The sequence below is a fragment of the Neopsephotus bourkii genome, unplaced genomic scaffold (genome assembly GCF_033783945.1).
Source record: "Neopsephotus bourkii isolate Nb327-2 ecotype Australia unplaced genomic scaffold, CSIRO-AGI_Nbou_v1 NB_1783, whole genome shotgun sequence".
Taxonomy (NCBI): domain Eukaryota; kingdom Metazoa; phylum Chordata; class Aves; order Psittaciformes; family Psittacidae; genus Neopsephotus; species Neopsephotus bourkii.
This window is the reverse complement of record NW_026902257.1, coordinates 614,022-632,795: the sequence shown is the minus strand read 5'-3', so window position 1 is coordinate 632,795 and position 18,774 is coordinate 614,022. Positions and strand designations below refer to the sequence as shown.

At 43.3% G+C, this 18,774-nt stretch overlaps 1 protein-coding gene across 5 annotated transcripts in view; it reads left to right on the top strand.

Moving 5' to 3' along the window:
• The window catches only part of LOC133226456 (L-threonine ammonia-lyase-like), a 36,236-nt gene that overhangs the window by 1,424 nt on the left and 16,038 nt on the right, over positions 1-18,774 (top strand). The window contains exons 1-4 of one of the 5 annotated variants that reach the window (XM_061380050.1): positions 384-757; positions 5,098-5,124; positions 8,336-8,678; positions 17,898-18,014. In XM_061380050.1, the coding sequence (XP_061236034.1) occupies positions 657-757; positions 5,098-5,124; positions 8,336-8,678; positions 17,898-18,014 (588 nt within the window). In that variant the 5' untranslated portion in view covers positions 384-656. Of the gene's footprint in view, positions 1-383; positions 952-5,097; positions 5,125-8,335; positions 8,679-17,897; positions 18,015-18,774 lie in introns of those variants that run through there. The other 4 variants (XM_061380048.1, XM_061380051.1, XM_061380049.1 and 1 more) reach the window with 4 other exon arrangements.

The following is an 18,774-nucleotide window of genomic DNA, read 5'->3' as shown; positions in this document are numbered from 1 at the left end:
GCAGCCTCATCTGCAAATGTGGCACTACCTTTGTTAGCACTCTCAGGGCAAAGTAGAACAGATTTAGATGTTTGGGGGTTTTTTATATCTCTTCTCCCAGTCTTTTCTCTAGATGATCTTTTCTATCTGTATGTTCTGGATCTGTCTGTCTTTGTGCTACAGGGACTTATGCCAAAAGAAGATCCAAATGAAGTAATCGGCCTTCTCTGCTCCTCAGTCACAAAGCCCCATATCCCTTAGTACTGCCTTAAAGGATCCCTGCAGGTGACTCAGCCACCACAAAAAAAGCATCCCTTTCTTGTTGCCTCTGCCTACCCAAGTGCATGCCATTCAGTTGTGGGCCCTACAGCAGGTCTAGATCATGCTCCACAGCTAAGCAGTAACTAAAGCTCCAAGTGTCCTGTTAACAGTGTCACCCAAGTATAATCCAGGTCTTGACTCAAATTGACAAGGACAGGTTGGCCCCTGGAATAATCTCTTTAAATAGCAACAGCCACCTCTCTCGAAGGCACTTCCCTCCCCCAACCAGGCTGGAGAGCTGCTTACAGTGCTGCCGCTCGCTATTTCCCACCGGGCACTGCAGGGCTGGCACTGCTCGCAGGCAAGTGTGTCCCCTGCCCGCAGCCTCCCAGCTTTGCTTCGCACCAGGAATTACAATGAATTTTGCAGCACAGTTTCTCTACTCCAGGGTGCTAAAAAACAGAACTCCCAGGGACCGCTCCAGGGAAGATGAAGAGTACGACCCTTTCTGGCAAAGGTTGGAGAATATTGCTGTCTGACTTAGAGCTAGAGTGCTCCTTTCTCCCCCTCAGGGGTCATGGTCAGCCCTCGGGGTCCACCCAGGGCAAGGCCCACGGACATGACAATCCCTGGACCCCTCCTGCCTCCCTATGGTGTCGTAGTTGGAGTTTTGCTTCGCCTCGTTGTTTACTTAGTTGCTGTGCTGTATAGGTAATGCATTCTTTTTCCTTTCCTTGTTTTATATTGAAAAAAAGAAATCGTAATTTTCCAGTATCTGCCAGGGTTCTGTGGGTCTGAGTTGCCTTTGGAGTCATCCACTGGAAGCAGTGGAGATTTGAATACTTTAAGCCCATGAAATTCAGCTTTTTTATTTCTACATTAGTATGATATTAGAAATAACACTAGACAAGCCAACGGACTGCTCAAAATTTATCTTGGGTTAGCCTGTATCATATCCTGCTATCACAGGTGTTCTGCAGTTGTCTCTGTTATGGTGCTTATGGTCTTCCTGAATTCCTCTTTCCAGGCTTGGATGGTGCAGATGAAATTTAGCAGATGTTTAGTGCCCTTGCATAGCATCAGACTGGGGGGATGTGGGGTGTGGTATATGGTATAGTTGTGTTTGCACGACATTGCTTTTAACCTTTTCTATGGTTGTTTTCTCCCCCAATTTTATTATCTGGACACTGCTTGCAAGATCACAGCCTGGTGTTGCCAGATGTGGTATAAACATGGGGCAATTCTCATTTTGTGCATCCTGCCAATAGTTGCAGATGTTGGTAATAAGTGCGCTCAATGCTGTTAATAAACCCTCAGGAACACCAAAGGGGAAGACAAAATCCCAGTTCTGCACTGAAAAAATGACTTGCCCAAAGTCACACATGATGTAATGCGTTCTGCAGCAAACTGAAAATCTTAAACCGTTCTTTTCATCTCAGGACCACTCCTTCCTCTGGGTAATGCTATTTGTTCTTTATTACAAATGAATTATAGAAATGTGTTAATCACCAGATAATCTCTAAACTCAATACATTTAACTTAAAGAGGAAAAAAATGTTTAACTACTTAAAGACTTTAAACTGCCAAACCGTGTGCGTTTGATAGTGATCAGTTAACATACACAGCTGTGAATGTCCTGTAAGGACTGCTCAGTGGTGGGTGCTTGAGGGACACTGGATGGTGTTGAAGCAGAGGTAGCCAGGAGGGGTGACCTTCTGAGTTACTGCATTCAGTTTACTTTCTCATGTTATCTGTTTAGCAGCTGACACGCAGTTGCCATTGCCAGCAGTAAGCAATGACATTTCCACAGCGTGTGAAGAAGACTGGCAGTGGATTATGACCACAGAAGAAGGCAAATATAGTACTAGGCTCAGGCCCTTGTAAATCTGACTTACTGAAAATAAGGAAATATTTTATCAGAAGTGATAATGCAGCTTGATTGTTCCCTGCATGAGTCTGAGCTTTCTTTACATTTGTGGCTGGTGTAGCATCACCTGGTTTTGTCAGACCTGTATATGGTGAATAGAGTTATAAACATCTGCTCTGTTACAAGGCTTAGTTATTATGTACCTATTTAGGCTGAATGGACACAGTGCATACATCTCCACATTTTTGTGTCATACCGGCTAGTAACTAAGCCTGACCTCTTTTGTCTTAAAGACACTCTGATAAGTAGCCCTTCTATGAACTTCCTGCAGAAGTCTTAGGCAAGTCACTCGATCTGTGTGTGCCCCAGTTTTTATCAATAAAGTTGAGCTAATATTTCCTGAATTTGTCTTTGTGTTTAGGGCAAGATGTTGGAGATTCCTGTGATTTAGGAACACGATGACTTTGTGTAGGATTTGCATATCTAAATGTCAGAGATGCATTTTAAATTTCCACCTGTAACTGCCACCGGTTGAAGTGATGCACTCTCAAACGGGTGTTTCTTAGTGTTATACAAAGTAATAATAATTCAAAGAAATAATGTTTGAATGCAGTATTGTCTTTATCTAACTGTATTGTGAGAGTGATTCAAGGTGTTCTTTCCTCATGCCTCGGGGACTTGTCACCCTGTAGTGCTCCAGAGGACATTCAGATGCTATCTAGTGCAATAACCTAGAATTACTAGCAGTGAAGATGATATCTATTATGTTTCTTGCAATTTGTAAGTCAGCAAGCCTCAATTTTTACGTCATCTATCTTTCACATAGCTGCTGAGATGCTTTTAAGAATTGCTGTTATTGCAGCATTTGGATGTGTTTCTGGAGGAGGGCAGAAAAAGTACAAGAAGAGTTGGGATGAAACAGGAATAATTAGGTGCTACTGGGGAAAGTATTAGAGGGGTGTGGAAGGCTCAGGCATCCAGAAGGGTCAGAGGAGACAGGGCTGGAGACATGGAATAAGAAGGATTAATGGAGCTGGGGAGGTTCAGCATAAAAGAGGGCTTTAGATGAGGGAAAGGGCCCTCTGTCGTATCCTGGGATTACTGCTTTCTCACTGACTTGAAAGGAGATCCCAGCCTTGGTTGCATCTCAGTCACAAGACAGGCAGACTGCTACCTCCATCAGGCTTCTCCTCCTCCATTACTCTTCCCACCCCCTGCTCAGTATATGACCCATCTCTTCTCAACTCTTTGAGGAATGGAGCAGAACTGACTTTAAAGGGGTCACTTTTTTTGCTGTAACAAATATTCCAAACTTGCAGGCGTAAGATCTGATCCCATTTAACCAGAAAGCAGACGACAAGTATGTCTAAAATGGTATCTTATCAATATCTGTTGCTCGGTGTGCTCTGTGAAGATGTTCAGGGAGCCTCAAGATGATGGCAGCATATAGGGTTTGAGCTTAAGAAACCCAGAACATTAAAAAAGAATGAAAGAAAAAATTCACATACAGAGAACACGTGTGTATGCGTGCTGATAAGTTAATTACAGGCTAGCCCCAATTTATTGGGATGGTTTGAAGTAGTGTTCAAGCTTAACACTTTGCCAGTTTTCACCATGTTACTGATCAGTCCAAGCTGGACACTGGAGTTTGAAATTCTTGTCATGGTGTAGGTCTAGAAGGATGCTAAAATGCTCTACAGAACTTCTATCATACTACATACACTCTTCTTGGTGAGTGTGTACCTTTGTGAATGCAGATGATAAAAACTGCTCTAGAAATGACTCAGAAATGCTGAGTTTTCAGTCTTACACTACAATTTCTTTGTTTCCTTTTGTGGCACTTGAATTTCTGTCTTGAAGCAGCACAGTAACATGGGATTGTATATCTATAATTCCAACTTCATTTCTGCCTCAAAATGTGTTGTTGTGACTCATTTTGTCAGAGGTGTAAAAGCTACTAAATGGGCCAAATGCTGATACTGGCTATGCCTGCAAGCCAAAATGGCAGACCAAAGAACAGTCTACTCCCATGTCTTCTCTGTGGTGTGGTGGCCAGTAACAAGAACTTGGAGAAACATGAGATCCACCTGAGATTCTTTCTTTCACATGTTTTCATGGTGTCTGCCAAATAGGTGCTTAGGGGCTTTTGGAATCACAGGTTGCTACTTGAATGTGTTTATTGATTGTTATTAGACCTACTTCCGTATAGTTGCCTATTTTTTTTAGGAAGCCACTTGTACTATTGTCCTTCATAGCATCCTGTGGCAGTGAGTTCTGTGAGCTAGTTATTTTCTGTAAGAAGCAAACTTTTAAGTTTTCTATCCGATGCTTACATATGACCTCCCCCTAACAATTATACTGGGAGAAACAGCAACTGATCCTTCCAAGTCTGCTAGTTACTGGACACCCGTGACTTTGTGGTTTTTTTGCTTGTTTGGTTTTAGAAGCTGAAGAGATCCAGTATCTCAGTTTAATCTGTTTAGTCTGTTTCATGGATCCTGAGGAAGGCAGTCTGTGTGTGCTTCACCTGATGGGGATGTGTAATTGTCCCATCACCGCAGTAAAATTGTGTTGGCATTTCTTTCTCCTTGTAGTGAAGGCAACAGTTGTCATCTTTAGGCATAGTATGCACTACTACTGCATTTTATCTTCCCAAAATTATTTTTGTTGAGTTTATTACTTTCTTAGTTTATTGATATTACCATGTTTCCAAAGGTATTTTTCCCAGTGTTATTTAACCCTGGTGAAAATTATCAGTATATTAAAAGAAGGGTAAAAAAATAAAGAAAAAAAATGGAAAACAGAAAAATTATTCAATAAGTCATTACTTTTTATCATTCTAAGAGTACATTTTAGCACACACTCTCATTACATTGGTTTTGAGACTTCAAGCTATGTAAAGCTATCTGCTTAAACAAATGGTGCATTTTCCAGTTCCTTAATTGTTCATGGAATGTCTGCATATGAATATCCTCTTTTATTTTTTGCAGTTATGCTGAGGAGCTGCTCTTGAAAAAGTAGGTTTATAAACTGCATTTTCATGTTTGCTTTTACTAATCACATTAAAGGTAAAATGTCATAATTTATAAGCATGTAACAAAGCTTGCCAGTTGGATATTTGGTTTAGGGCTGGAAATAAAACAGACTTTTTGATGAAAACTTGCCTAGATAAACTCTAAAAAGGAAAAGCAATCCATTTGAAAGGAGCAATGTTTTATAATGCTTGGTTTTGTATTTATGTTGGCTCAGAGTGGTGGGCATGTTTGCTAGAATAGGAGCCATATTTTGTTACTGTGCATGAGAAGCCATGTGCTGTCTTTCTGTGAGTGCTTGCATGCTTTTGCTGCCTTCTTTGGCTGTTCCTGCAAAAGAAAGTCATACTGAGGTGATCTACATCAAACATATGAGCAGTGTTTGAGGAGGGAAATGCATCTGATCCAACAGGCTTATTAGCTGCCTGTTTCTGATGGATTATCAGACCTCAACCCACTGATTACCTTGGGAGTTTGAGAGCTCACAGTGCATCTGTGGCACACCTGGGCAGGTTCAATAGGGAAAAATGCCCTTTGCTAATGTTAATGAAAAATAGGTACATAGAAGGGGTATTAAAAAGCCATCTGAAATGAATACATGCAATGCATACGTATACAATGGCATTATGATACTCCTTTGATAATGAAGCTGCTGAGCTTTCAGATGCAAAAGGATGATAGTTTCCATATTAAATGTTGAGATGGTAATGTTTCAGATGTCTTTAAACCTATCTCAAGCTTGAAAACCCAATGAATGCTTTTCACCTGGCTTGAGTTTTGTTATTTTATTCTAATGGTCATAAGATGATGTCTCCATCAGGGTCCTGATACTCACTGTTCATGAAAGCAGTGCTGCAGATTAAGGACTGAGAATCTAATTTATTTCCCTCCTTTGTTCTGACAAAGAAAAAAACAAATCTAAGAATAGGCCCAAAAATCAATATCCCATTTTGGTCTTTCTGTTTGCAGATAAAAGTAATCCATAGCAGTAGTTTTGTGAGGGGTTACACTGCAGTTTGTACTATCTAGGAGAATCCTGGTTCACCAGTGGACTTCTGGTGGTCATCTTTGGCTGGGGTTTCGGGTTTTGTTTTTTTTTTTTTTTTTTGAGGTTTTGTTGGGGTTTTTTTTAATTAATTTTGTAGTTAATTGTAACAGACGCAAGGGAAAAGCATGAATTTATAAAAATCACAACTTTTTGATCTAGCTGTATGTTTTACCTTACATATACACTTTCAACCCAGTTTAAAGTAATGTCATTCAGTGTAAGAAATGTCATTCATTGCTAGTGCTTGGTAAGCATTTTTAGGTAATGTATTCAGATATAAGATGCATATGTTGTTCTTCTTGGAGGATTATGGGCTACTGTCATATGAAAGATTATTTTTGGGGGGAGGTAGGGAATGAACTCTTAACAGCAATGTGGCTTCTTAGATGATGATAGCTGTTGTTGATGCTAGGGGCTATGCTGTAATAAGTTGAAAGGGAAGCAGTCTGATCTGATTCTTATCTTTGCATTAAGCAAACACTGGAAGATTACCATCTCTATGAAGTGTTCCAACCCTCTAACCCCAAAGGAACAGAAATGCAGAAAAGGATGGAATAGAACACATTGATAAGCTATTTAATTTGGAGACAGAATGCCTGATGTTTTGGGTATATAAGCTTAAAGACGTGATATTGGGAAAAGATTTTAAACCATTAGTTTCAGCATAAATAAGTTACAAATGAGTGCATACTTTATCTTAGAAAATTAGCTTTGATCTCATAAATTTTGAAGAGAGAAGACCTTGTTATAAGAATTTTCCTTTTTTTGTCTTCTGTGAGGTGATAGAGAATGATTGATGCTACTGGTGTATTACTTGATTCAAGTAACAACCTTTCATATTGTCCATATTGTTACATGACATCCTCAGTGGAACAACTGGAAGTGTAATAGGAAGCAGAGGTACTGGCACAGATTATTAGGACCACAAAGAAAAGGGATGATGCTGCCAAAAATGGGGCAAATTACTCAAAAAGCAGAGGTTTCTAAATTATTTTTTTTAAGGACTACAATGCACTTTACAGTGCTGATGCTGCTGTAAAACCAGCTTTAGCCAGCCCTGCTGATGAATAACTGCAGCATTTAAATCCAGATTATTTTTTTTCATTGTAAATACTTTTTGTTGGAGATGATTGTATGATCTCTGACATAATGTGACATGTACATTTTTCAGAAACCCCTGTCTTCCAGATAGGTTGAGTCCTCCATGTAGAGGGGTTGTACCACCTGTGTAACCATAGCCACAGACCAGGGGTGGTATCAGCTCTTGCCCAAACCCCTGATTTATGCTTAATACTCCTTCTTTCCCACGTTACTCTGCAGATTCCCAGAATGCCCAACAAATTTGCATTTATTTGGTAGTACAGCTGAAAACCCCTACACTACAGCGTATTATCCCTTGTGAGCTTGTGAACACTGTGGACCATAGAGTAGGGCAATTGAAGGCAGGAAAACTGGCAAATCTTTGTAGTAGTGCTGACTCTCTGAAGTTTCTTGTGAAAGAAGGTATGTGTGGAATCATGGTGTCATCTTACCTACAGGTGTTTTTATCCAATTCACGGATCAGGAGACCCAGTTCTTTAGCTCTGTAGTAGGATGTAACTGTTATCCCTTATCAAAGTAACTTCCTTCCCATCACGAGGCAGCTGTTGGCTGTCAAGAGTATGCTCTGCAAGTATGCAAGAGCAGAAAAGCAGACCTCTTGTGTGCAATGTAATGACATTTGTTACTGCAATTAATAGCATAAGGAAATGGTCTACAGCAGTTGTCTTTCCTGAAAAACATGGAGCTGCATACAACAAATACAATTCCAGTTATTCCAAAATTTCTGGAAACACTGAATTAGGATCATTGCCTTCTGAGTACTGAGAAAGGTCTGGCTGTCCTGCACAGATTAGATCTTTCTCATTTTCTTGGGTATGAGAGTTTCAGAGTTTGTCCACATGCCAGGTTACCTTAGGGTTTTCTAAAAGCTGGCTAGTTACAGTAGCCTTCAATCCACCTACATGATAGATAATACAACAGTAAGAATTCAGTCTGCTCGTTTGAGGCTTGCAAACAGCAACTGAGATGTGCAATCTTCTTAAATGCCAAGTGTCAAGCCTTTAATCATTCTGGCTTTCCTAACAAATTTCTTTTCTTTGTTTGTAGGGATGACAATAAAATAAAGAAACAAGATGCCCCAGCACTTTGTGATCTTCACTGTTGTAAGGATGGGCCGATAAGAAATGGCCTGATTGGGCAGAAGCCACCCTCTATCAGCCCTGAGAGACTGAAGGATTTTGGTGAGGAGGATTACCTGAACGGGGATGTGAAGACCTGGGAAATGAAGATCGTGAGCCATAACGAGGAGTTACTTAGGGATGGTCTTTCCCACATCCCTCAGTCAAGCAGTAGGACCAGCCTGTCAAGCTGTAACAAGCTGATTCGATTTGAAGATATTAGTGCAGCAGCTTTCAAAATCCAGTGCAGTGTTCAGAAAACCCCCTGCATGGTAGGGAGTGTTTGTGGCTTTGCATGTTTATTTTCTTCATAAGAGTTTATGAGAAATGAAGGAAGAGCATGTGTGAGTTGCAGCAGATCTGTGTACAATGACTCATGTTCTTATTAGTTGTTGTTAACTGTCAATAATAATTTTTTTCTTACCTATTAACATTAACCTAAATTCTCAAAGATTGCAGTGGCCTGCAAACAGAGGATAAACTTCATTAGACACAGTCTTACTGCACTGTGGTATTATGCTTCCGGTGAAAATCTCTTGCTACAAGGAACCTGACTTGGAGATGCAGACTATCAGTGTTTGGGTAAGCAGTCTCGTGGGAGGGTCTGGTTTGGAGCCAGCCCTCATGTTTGGAGAGGTTGAAGGTACAGATTTTCCTTCGCAGCCTGGACAGCCTGGGAAGGCTGACTGTGTTGTGTAACAAGATGGTTCTGCCACGTGTGTCTTCAAAATGACACACATGCATAAACATAGAATTCCCATAGACATATAAGTGCTAAGCTGTAAGAGGAGTACCTTGGCAGGCTATTTAATTTGTAGTGTATTTCCACCGAGGGAACCTCTTCATGAAGGCTGCTGTAGGCACTCTGTGGCTAACCTCTTTTTCCTGTGTTGGGTGAAAAGTGTCTTTGCCAAATGGCAGTTTACAGCAGCAGCCCAAAATTGAACTCCCGATGCTGACCTGGAGCACCCTCCAGCCTCACTCCCTATGGATTGTCTTTCTATCCTGCACAGGGAAAGGACCTTAGTGTCTGAACCACTGCTTGGGGTTAACAGCCCCTGGAGCAAAGTGGTTGGCTCTGCAAGGAGCAGCAGCAGTTCTCTTGGTTCCCAGATAGTGCCTGCTTTTTCAGGGGCAGCAAAATTACTTTTGGGGGTTCTTTTTTAGCTTATAGTTCCCAAATTAAGGGTAGCTGGTTTTTGTAGCATACTGCTGAAAAAATGTGTTTTGTGACAAAGGGCATGGTACAAGGCCATTTGGGGCTGTAAGGTGGCACAAAAATCTTGCAGGGTAGTGTTGGCCAGAGTGCAGGGAGTGGAACTGGATGCATTTTGCGTTCATGTATTTCATATATGTTCAGAGTGACACAGGAGTAAACCATTCTGCTGGCTGTACCTGGATTTCCTTTCAGAGTGGAGAAGTTGGCTTGCTCGGGAAGGCAGCAGTGGGAGTGAGCAAACACTCATGCAGCATGGGTGGCCAGAAGAGCGAGCAGAGGGAGTGTACCAAACTCTGCACATTGCATCGTTTGTCACCAAAACTCTCAAGCGCAAGAGCCCAGACAGTGCTCTAGACAGAAATGTCAATCCTCTGCTTTTGTTGAGACACTGTCCCAGGAAAAGAAAAGTTACATTTATATTGCAGGTAGTGAACTCTTCATCTTTTTGCATTTGACAACTCTGGTCATATTTGTTAGATGGATTTAATCTTGCTGTACAAAGGTAGGTCTATGGGTGAGAAAGTGAGAGTGTCACAGCTTGATTCAAAAAGCAGAACTAGCTAGCTCTGTACCCTTTGATAGACTGGATCATCCCTTCCCTGCAGCTCATGGCATCATGCACTTCTGACAAACAGTTAAAGGATACTGCCTCTGTACATCTGCCAGCGTGAGACTGGGGGAGCCTTGGCCATGTGGGTCATTGAAGGACCTCATTCACACCTTCATCTCAGATGGATCAGACCAACAGCTCAAAACTAGTAGAGTGCCCCTTGGCCCCATCCCCTGAGCCATCTACATGCTCTCAAGATATGGCTTTCACTCTGAAAATTAATCAGTCAACACATCCTAATGCAAGAAAGGTGAGACTGCACCACTGAGTCCATCTTTTGCTCCTACAGGCTTCCATGTAATGTGAAATTTTCTATAAACTGGTCACACTCCTGCCCACAAGCAGTTAAGATTTCTTTGGTCAGTTCACACCATTTGTTCCCAGAAAGCTTTGCCCCTTGTGCTAGTTTTGGCTGGGATAAATTTAGTTTTATCTATACTAGCTAGTATGGGCTATGTTTTGGATTTTTGCTGGAAACAATGTTGATAACACAGGGATGTTTTTGTTATCACTGAGCAGTACTCACACTAAGTCAAGACCTTTCCTCTTCTCACCCTACCCCACCAGCAGTAGGCTGGGGGTGCACAAGAAGCTGAGAGGGAACACAGCTGACTCAAGGGATATGCCAGCCCATATGGCATCAGGCTCAGCAGCAAAACTAGGGGGAAGGCTGGCCATGGGGCTGCTGCTCAGGGACTGGCTGGGTATCAGCAGGTTGATGAAGAGCAGTTGTTTTCTTTTGCATCACTTGCCTTTCTTAGGTTTTATTTCTCTGTCTTTGCTATTTTCCTTTTAATTTCTTTTTTTTCTTTATTTTTTTTTACTTTATTATTTTTTTTTTTTTTTTTTACATTATCATACCGTTCTTATTCCACTTTTCTCACTTTTACCCTTCCAATTCTCTTTCCCCCGTCCTGGTGGCTGGGGTATGGAGTAAGTGAATGGCTGTGTTGTGCTTAGCTGCCAGCTGTGGTTAAACCACGACACCCCTCAACTTGAATAGTTCTTTTCTCTTGGGTGTCCCTGGCGGGTTTGTACAACATGGCTGTATTCCCTTTCTGCATTTACTGTGCCAAGCTAAACAGTCTAACTTTCTTCAGTCTCTTTTTATAAACTATGCTTTTGGGATGATCAGTGGAAAACCTATATCCCCACTTGATTTAGCCTGAAAATAGCCCATGACTGTTGCTGTTCGAAGTAATTTCCCACAGAAGTCACTAGTATACGTTTCATGCACGTGTATTGAAAGCAGAGAGTGGTGTCAGGAAAGAGACAGATAATCTTTATTTTAACTCATTGCTGAGAGGTAAGAGCCCCTTTCAGGGACATTTGTGTAGATTAAAAAAGCAGCTATAACTGTAACCCATTCAGTTAATTGAATGGAGCAACACATTGCAGGCTGATTCCTATCTGCAGGTAAGACCATGAATAGAGTGCGCTGGATCCTTATGCAGGAGTTTCCCTGGAGCTGAGATATGGCATGTGACAGATGTTATAGAGGCCTTCATTATAGGGAAACAAGGAATTAGCACTAACTTGGGTTAAGTTCCTGATGTAGGAACTTTAAGGGTTGTTTTATATTAGCTTCGTGGATGCCCAGTGTAGGTTGTACCATGTGTTATATGTTACACATAGTATCTGTAGTCCTTAGATAAGATCATGGTGGCAAAAGGGAAAACTTAGAGGCTGGTTCAGTGAGTCTTACAAGGTCACGTATCAGGACAGTACAGCTGAAAATAACACTGACACCTCCTTTGTTAGAACTAATTGCTATATTTAGGTTACATGAAAGGAAGCCTCTGTTAAAGGATGCAGAAAAGGAAAATGTAAAGAGTTAAAATATTGAGTATCAAAATTAAAGAAAATAATAATCTGAAGTACACCACCTCAGTGGTAAAGAGTAACTTAATGACAAATTTTTAAATGTAGGAAACTCAGCAACTTTATAGTCACAAGATTAATTTCCTTTAAATCTTTTTTTATCTTTGCTCACCCTAGAATTCAATATTTTCTACAAAGCTAAAAATGATACAACTAGTACACTGTGTGAGGAACCAGTGAAGTACTGTTTCTTATCTAGTGATCTTGTTCAGTTTGGCATAGGCTGTTTAGGATAGAAACTGTTATCTTATTAGTGTACTAAGCACTTTCCATTCTTTCAGTTCTGCAGCCAGGTTTACAAAGGAGCAGCAAGGGGTAGCTCCTATTGCAGGATTTTCCAAGAGAATATAGAGAATCTGGCCCCACCTATGGGTGAGGAAGTTAATGTATGCTTGTGAATCCACTAAAAAGCCTTGAAACAGTCACAGTATCACACAGTATCACAGTATGTTAGAGATTGGAAGGGACCTCAAAAGATCATCTAGTCCAATCCCCCTGCCGGAGCAGGAACACCTAGATAAGGTTACACAGGAACGTGTCCAGGCGGGTTTTGAATGTCTCCAGAGAAGGAGACTCCACAACCTCCCTGGGCAGCCTGTTCCAGTGTTCTGTCACCCTCACTGAGAAGAAGTTTCTTCTCAAGTTTAAGTGGAACCTCTTGTGTTCCAGTTTGTACCCATTGCCCCTTGTCCTATGTTTGCCACTGAGAAGAGCCTGGCTCCATCCTTGTGACACTCTCCCTTTATATATTTATATACACTAATAAGGTCACCCCTCAATCGCCTTTTCTCCAAATTATAGAGACCCAGCTCCCTCAGTCTTTCCTCATAAGGGAGATGCTCCACTCCCTTAATCATCTTAGTTGCCCTGCGCTGGACTCTCTCCAGCGGGTCCCTGTCCTTCTTGAACTGAGGGGCCCAGAACTGGACACAATATTCCAGATGCAGTCTCACCAGGGCAGAGTAGAGGGGGAGGAGGACCTCTCTCGACCTATTAACCACCCCCCTTCTAATACAACCCAGGATGCCATTGGCCTTCTTGGCCACAAGGGCACAGTGTCGGCTCATGGTCACCCTGTCGTCCACTAGGACCCCCAGGTCCCTCTCCCCTACACTGCTCTCTAACAGGTTGTTCCCCAGCCTATACTGGAACCTGGGGTTGTTCCTGCCCAGATGCAGGACTCCACACTTTCCCTTGTTTTATTTCATCAAGTTATTCCCCACCCAACTCTCCAGCCTGTCCAGGTCTCTCTGGATGGCAGCACAGCCTTCTGGCGTGTCGGCCACCCCTCCCAGCTTAGTGTCATCAGCAAACTTGCTGATAGTACACTCAATTCCCTCATCTAAATCATTGATAAATATATTAAATAATATTGGTCCCAGTACCGACCCTTGAGGCACTCCACTAGATACAGGCCTCCAACTAGACTCCGCCCCATAGACTACAACTCTCTGGCTTCTCTCCTTCAGCCAGTTCACAGTCCACCTCACTACCCAATCATCCAGACCACACTTCCTCAATTTAGCCACAAGGATGCTGTGGGAGACCGTGTCAAACGCTTTGCTGAAGTCAAGGTAGACCACATCCACCGCTCTGCCATCATCCATCCACCGTGTTATTTCCTCATAAAAGGCTATGAGATTGGTCAAGCACGACTTCCCCTTGGTGAAGCCATGTTGACTGCCCCTCATAACCCTCTTATCCTTGATATGCCTTAAGATGGCACCAAGGATAAGGTGTTCCATCACTTTCCCAGGAATGGAGGTGAGGCTAACCGGTCTATAGTTACCCGGGTCCTCCTTCTTGCCCTTTTTGAAGACGGGAGTGACATTTGCTTTCCTCCAGTCCTCAGGCACCTCTCCCGTTTTCCAAGACTTGGTAAAGATGATGGAGAGCGGTCTAGCAATGACCTCAGCCAGTTCCCTCAGCACCCGCGGGTGCATCCCATCTGGACCCATGGATTTATGGATATCCAGGTTGCTCAACTGGTCTCTAACCCATTCCTCATCGACTAAGGCAGACCGCTCCGTTGACCTGTCTTCATCTGAGGTCTCAGTGGTACAGGGCTCTTCAGGACTGCCTCCGGCAGAGTAGACAGAGACAAAGAAGGCATTCAGTAACTCTGCCGTCTCTGTATCTTCTGTCACCAGGGCACCCATCCCGTTCATCAGCGGGCCTACATTGCCTCTGGTGTTAGTTTTACCTGCCATGTATTTGAAAAAGCTCTTTCTGCTGTCCTTGACCCCTCTCGCCAGCTTTAATTCCAAGGAGGCCTTAGTCATCCTAGCAGCTTTCCTACATCCTCTAGCAGCAGCCTTATATTCCTCCCAAGTGGCCAGCCCTTCCTTCCATGACCTGTAAACTCTCCTCTTCCACTTCAGCATACCCAGCAATTCCCTATTTAGCCATTCCTTGACTTTCTACGTGTTGGGATGCTCTGATCTTGAGCTTGGAAAAAGCAGTCCTTGAACGTCAACCAACTATCTTGGGCCCCTTTACCTTCAAGCAGCCTAGCCCATGGGATTTCCCCTAGCAATTGGTTGAAGAGGCCAAAGTTTGCCCTGCTAAAGTCCAGGGTTGCGATTCTACTTGCTATTCTACTGACCCTACCACACAAGATCCTGAATTCTACCATCTCGTGGTCGCTGCAACCAAGGCAGCCCTCAACCTTCACTGCTTCAACCAGACCCTCCTTGTTAGTGAGGATGAGATCCAGCAGCACACCTCTCCTGGTTGGCTCATCCACCATTTGCATGAGGAAGTTATCATCTATACACTGGAGGAACCTCCTGGACTGCGGCTGGGTTGCCGAGTAGTCCTTCCAGCAAACATCAGGGAAGTTAAAATCCCCCACGACGACCACGGCCTGTGACTGTGAGGCCGCTCTCAGCTGCCTGTAGAAGGCCTCGTCAACTTCCTCACCCTGATCCGGTGGCCTGTAACAGACCCCAACAACAGTACCGCCCCTGCCAGCCTGCCCCTTAATTCTCACCCACAGACTCTCGACTCGCTCATCATCTGTCCCCGGACAGAACTCAACGCATTGTAGCTGCTCTCGCGCATAAAGAGCAACCCCACCACCCCGCCTGGCTGGCCTGTCTTTCCTGAAAAGGACATAGCCCTCCATGACTATATTCCAGTCATGTGAGCTGTCCCACCATGTCTCTGTAATTGCCACCAGATCATAATCTCCTGACTTAACACAGGTTTCCAGCTCCTCCTGCTTATTTCCCATGCTGCGCGCATTGGCGTACAGACATTTCAGGGAGCGAGCCGAGCACACCGATTTCACCCTAGGATTACAGGAGGCCTCCCAGTCTTCATCAATTCCGGAGTGCTGTCCCACTGAGGCAAGCCCAGCTACAACCCCATCCCCCTTCAAATCTAGTTTAAAGCTCTCCAAATGAGCCCTGCTAATTCGTGCCCCAGCATCCTTTTGCCTCTGTGTAATAAACCTTTCCCACATGCCAATGTCCAGACCGGTGCCCTATAAAACCAGCCGTTATCAAAGAATCCAAAGCTCTGCCTGCAGCATCAGCCTCGAAGCCAATTGTTTATGGACTGAATTTTCCCATTCAGTCCCACATCGTCAATAGAAGATGGAAGGAGTGAAGAGAAGATCACTTGAGCCCCAGAGTCTTTCACCATCCGCCCCAAGGCCCTGTAGTCTTTCTTTATCTCCCTCAGACTGCGGGAAGCAACTTCCCCTTCACCCGTCTGGAAGACCAGCAGCGGGTAGTAGTCTGTCGGGCGCACCAGGTTGGGGAGCGCCCTGGTGATATCCCTGATCCGGGCTCCAGGCAGACTACACACTTCCCTATGATGAGGGTCAACTCTGCATATCGGGCCCTCTGTTCCTTTCAGAATGGAATCACCTACTACAATGACCCTTCTTTCTTTCTTACCAGAGGCAGTCTTGAGGTGCGAAGTCGACCGCTTTTTCCTATGTGGCCTTGTAGGCGGGCCTTGCACCACATCCTCACCTACCTCTCCTTCCAGATCCAGGGCCTCAAACCTATTACGGAGGGACACCTGGGGAAGCGGGGCAGGAAGGGAGGAGGGCTGCCCACGACGCCGAACCGGAACTCGCTTCCAACCCTCATCATCTTTTTGGTCCCCTACCTCTGGGCGACAGCTACATGACAGGGGCTGTCTCGGGCCTTCCCCCTCTGTCTGAGAGGGCAGGGGGTCCATCCCCTTTTGGGGGGTATCTCCCTGGAGCCGTTCCAACTGGTCAGCCAGGGAGTTACTCCAGCAGTCGATCTCCCTTTCACACTCCCTGATGCTCCTCAGTGTCTCAACCTCCTCCTTAAGTTTAGCCACCAAGCTAAGCAGATCTTCTACCTGCTCACACCTCACACAGGTGGAATGCTGTCCTCCCTCCCCCGGCAGTAGCAAGCTCTGGCACTCCCTGCATCCAGAGACCTGAACAGCCACGGTTTGGGATGGGGTCTCTGTCTGCGTTGCTACAGTCCTCTTACTGTTAGCTCTCTTTCTGGAGACGACCATATTGGTCAGCAAAACGACCTTCCTGTTCTTCCCTTCACCTGGTGGGCAGCGACGTGTCGCTGCCCTCTCAAAGGCTCTTTCAAGTCAAGGGGCAGGGGGGTGGTCTCCGTCAGTCATCTGAAATGTTTAGTTTTATTCTATATCTTAAAGAAGTATCTGTTTCAGATATATTTAGCTTATATAAATTCACTTTGAAAGTGCCACAGTCTAGAAAATAGATCAGTACATATTACTTTGTACACTATACACTGTATGCATGGCACTGCCAGATACTTCTTGAGACGAGTATTTAAAATATATTGTCATGCTGTCTTTTAATTTGTCTCTCTGTGAATTATCATCAGTAAGGGCTTGATCCCCTAAACCCCTAGGTCCTCATTTACTTTGGCAGCCAGTGGAAGAAATAGAGCCAATTACTAAACAGAGATGCAGTAAGCCTAGGGAACTGGAACCCACAGGCTTATTGAAGCTCTGTTTCACAAGTTATCTTGTTTAAAACTCTTGGTTTAGATAATGTGGTAATGGAAGATTATTATGGTGGTGCATGCTGTGAATGTCTTACTGTAAAAATTTACAAAAGTTTTGCCATTAAAAAAATAATTAAAAAGTCATGCATTTTGGACACTGCATCCCATGTACTCTGTTTGCGAATTCCTCTCAGCTCAGGGGTCCTTTCTGTCCCAACCTCTGAACAGATTCAGACAGCTGCTGCTTACACTTACACTCCTGGGCAATGCTTTTTATTATTTCCACCATTCTTCAAACAAGACATATCTTTACTAATGTACTGGCCTTAGGGTGCAAAATGGACGATAGTCAGTAGTGATTCAGTGTCAGAAACCATACCAAAGACGCAATAGGAGGAATTTTCTGACTGCTTTTGTACTTAGGAGATGTTTTTATGTTTGAGGTATTCAACATCCAGTTCTGACAAGTGCTAAAATATCAGACCATAGGTTGTTTCTTTAAATAATTGAAGATACTTATTTTAACATATGTATTTGAACACTAAGACTTAAAAAGTACTGTTTTCAGAATTCATAATGGCATGGGGTACATATTTCACTGCTGCATGTTTGAAAAGTACTTCCATAAGCCAGAAGAATCTGGTAGGTAACACTGTCATGTATGTCTAAAGAAGCACATTATGAAATTTACATTTCAGAGCTCTTACATAGAAGCTGGATGCATGCCTCAGGAGGTAGCTGATGGGGGGTGGAAGGTTTTTCTTAATTTTACATGTATTGCCATAGTAATGTTTCTATACTCCAGTATTCTAGGCTATCCAAGCAGTATGGAATGGACATCTACCTAAAGAAGGAGTTCCTCCAGTACACTGGATCTGTGAAGGAAAGAGGTGTAATTTACCTTCTGACATCACTGCCTCAGGTATAACAAAATGTCAGCATTAAAAAAAGAAATAGAGCATAGAATCACAGAACGGTTTGGGTTGGAAGGGACCTTAAAGGTGGAGGGACACCTTCCACAAGACCAGGTTGCTCAGAGCTCCGTCCAACCTGGCCTGGAACACTGTCAGGGATGCGGCAGCCACTTCTCTGGGCAACATGTTTCCCCACAGTAAAGAATTTTTTCCTTATATCTAATCTAAATCTACCCTCTTTTCAGTTTAAAGCCCTTTGTCCTTTCACTGTGGGTCCTTGTAAAAAGTCCCTCTCCAGATTTCTTTTAGGCCTTCTTTAGGCACTGGAAGGCTGCCCTAAGGTCTCCCTGGAGCCTTCTCTTTTGCAGGCTGAACAACCCCAACTCTATTGGCCTGTCTGCTTCACAGAGAGGGATGGAGCATAATTAAAGATATTTTTTACGCTCATTGGACATTCTTTTCTTGCCTTTTGAACCATTGTGGGGAACAGCATAGATAGGTCTGCAAATATCTGAAAATACTACTTAATTTGTCCTTGGCCAATTGCTCATAAAATGCTTAAAAATATTTTAAAGAAAAGCTTGCGAAATGTAGACATCAGCATTTTTAATGGAATTTAGGTGAAAGGTTTTGCATGCTTACTATGGTTCTGACATGTTGAAACCACCAAACTTTAAGTGGTGATGAAATTGAACTACAATGAGTGATGAGAATAATCTGGATCACCAGTTGATTTTGTAATGAATTTCAGTTATGAATAGCTTGTTT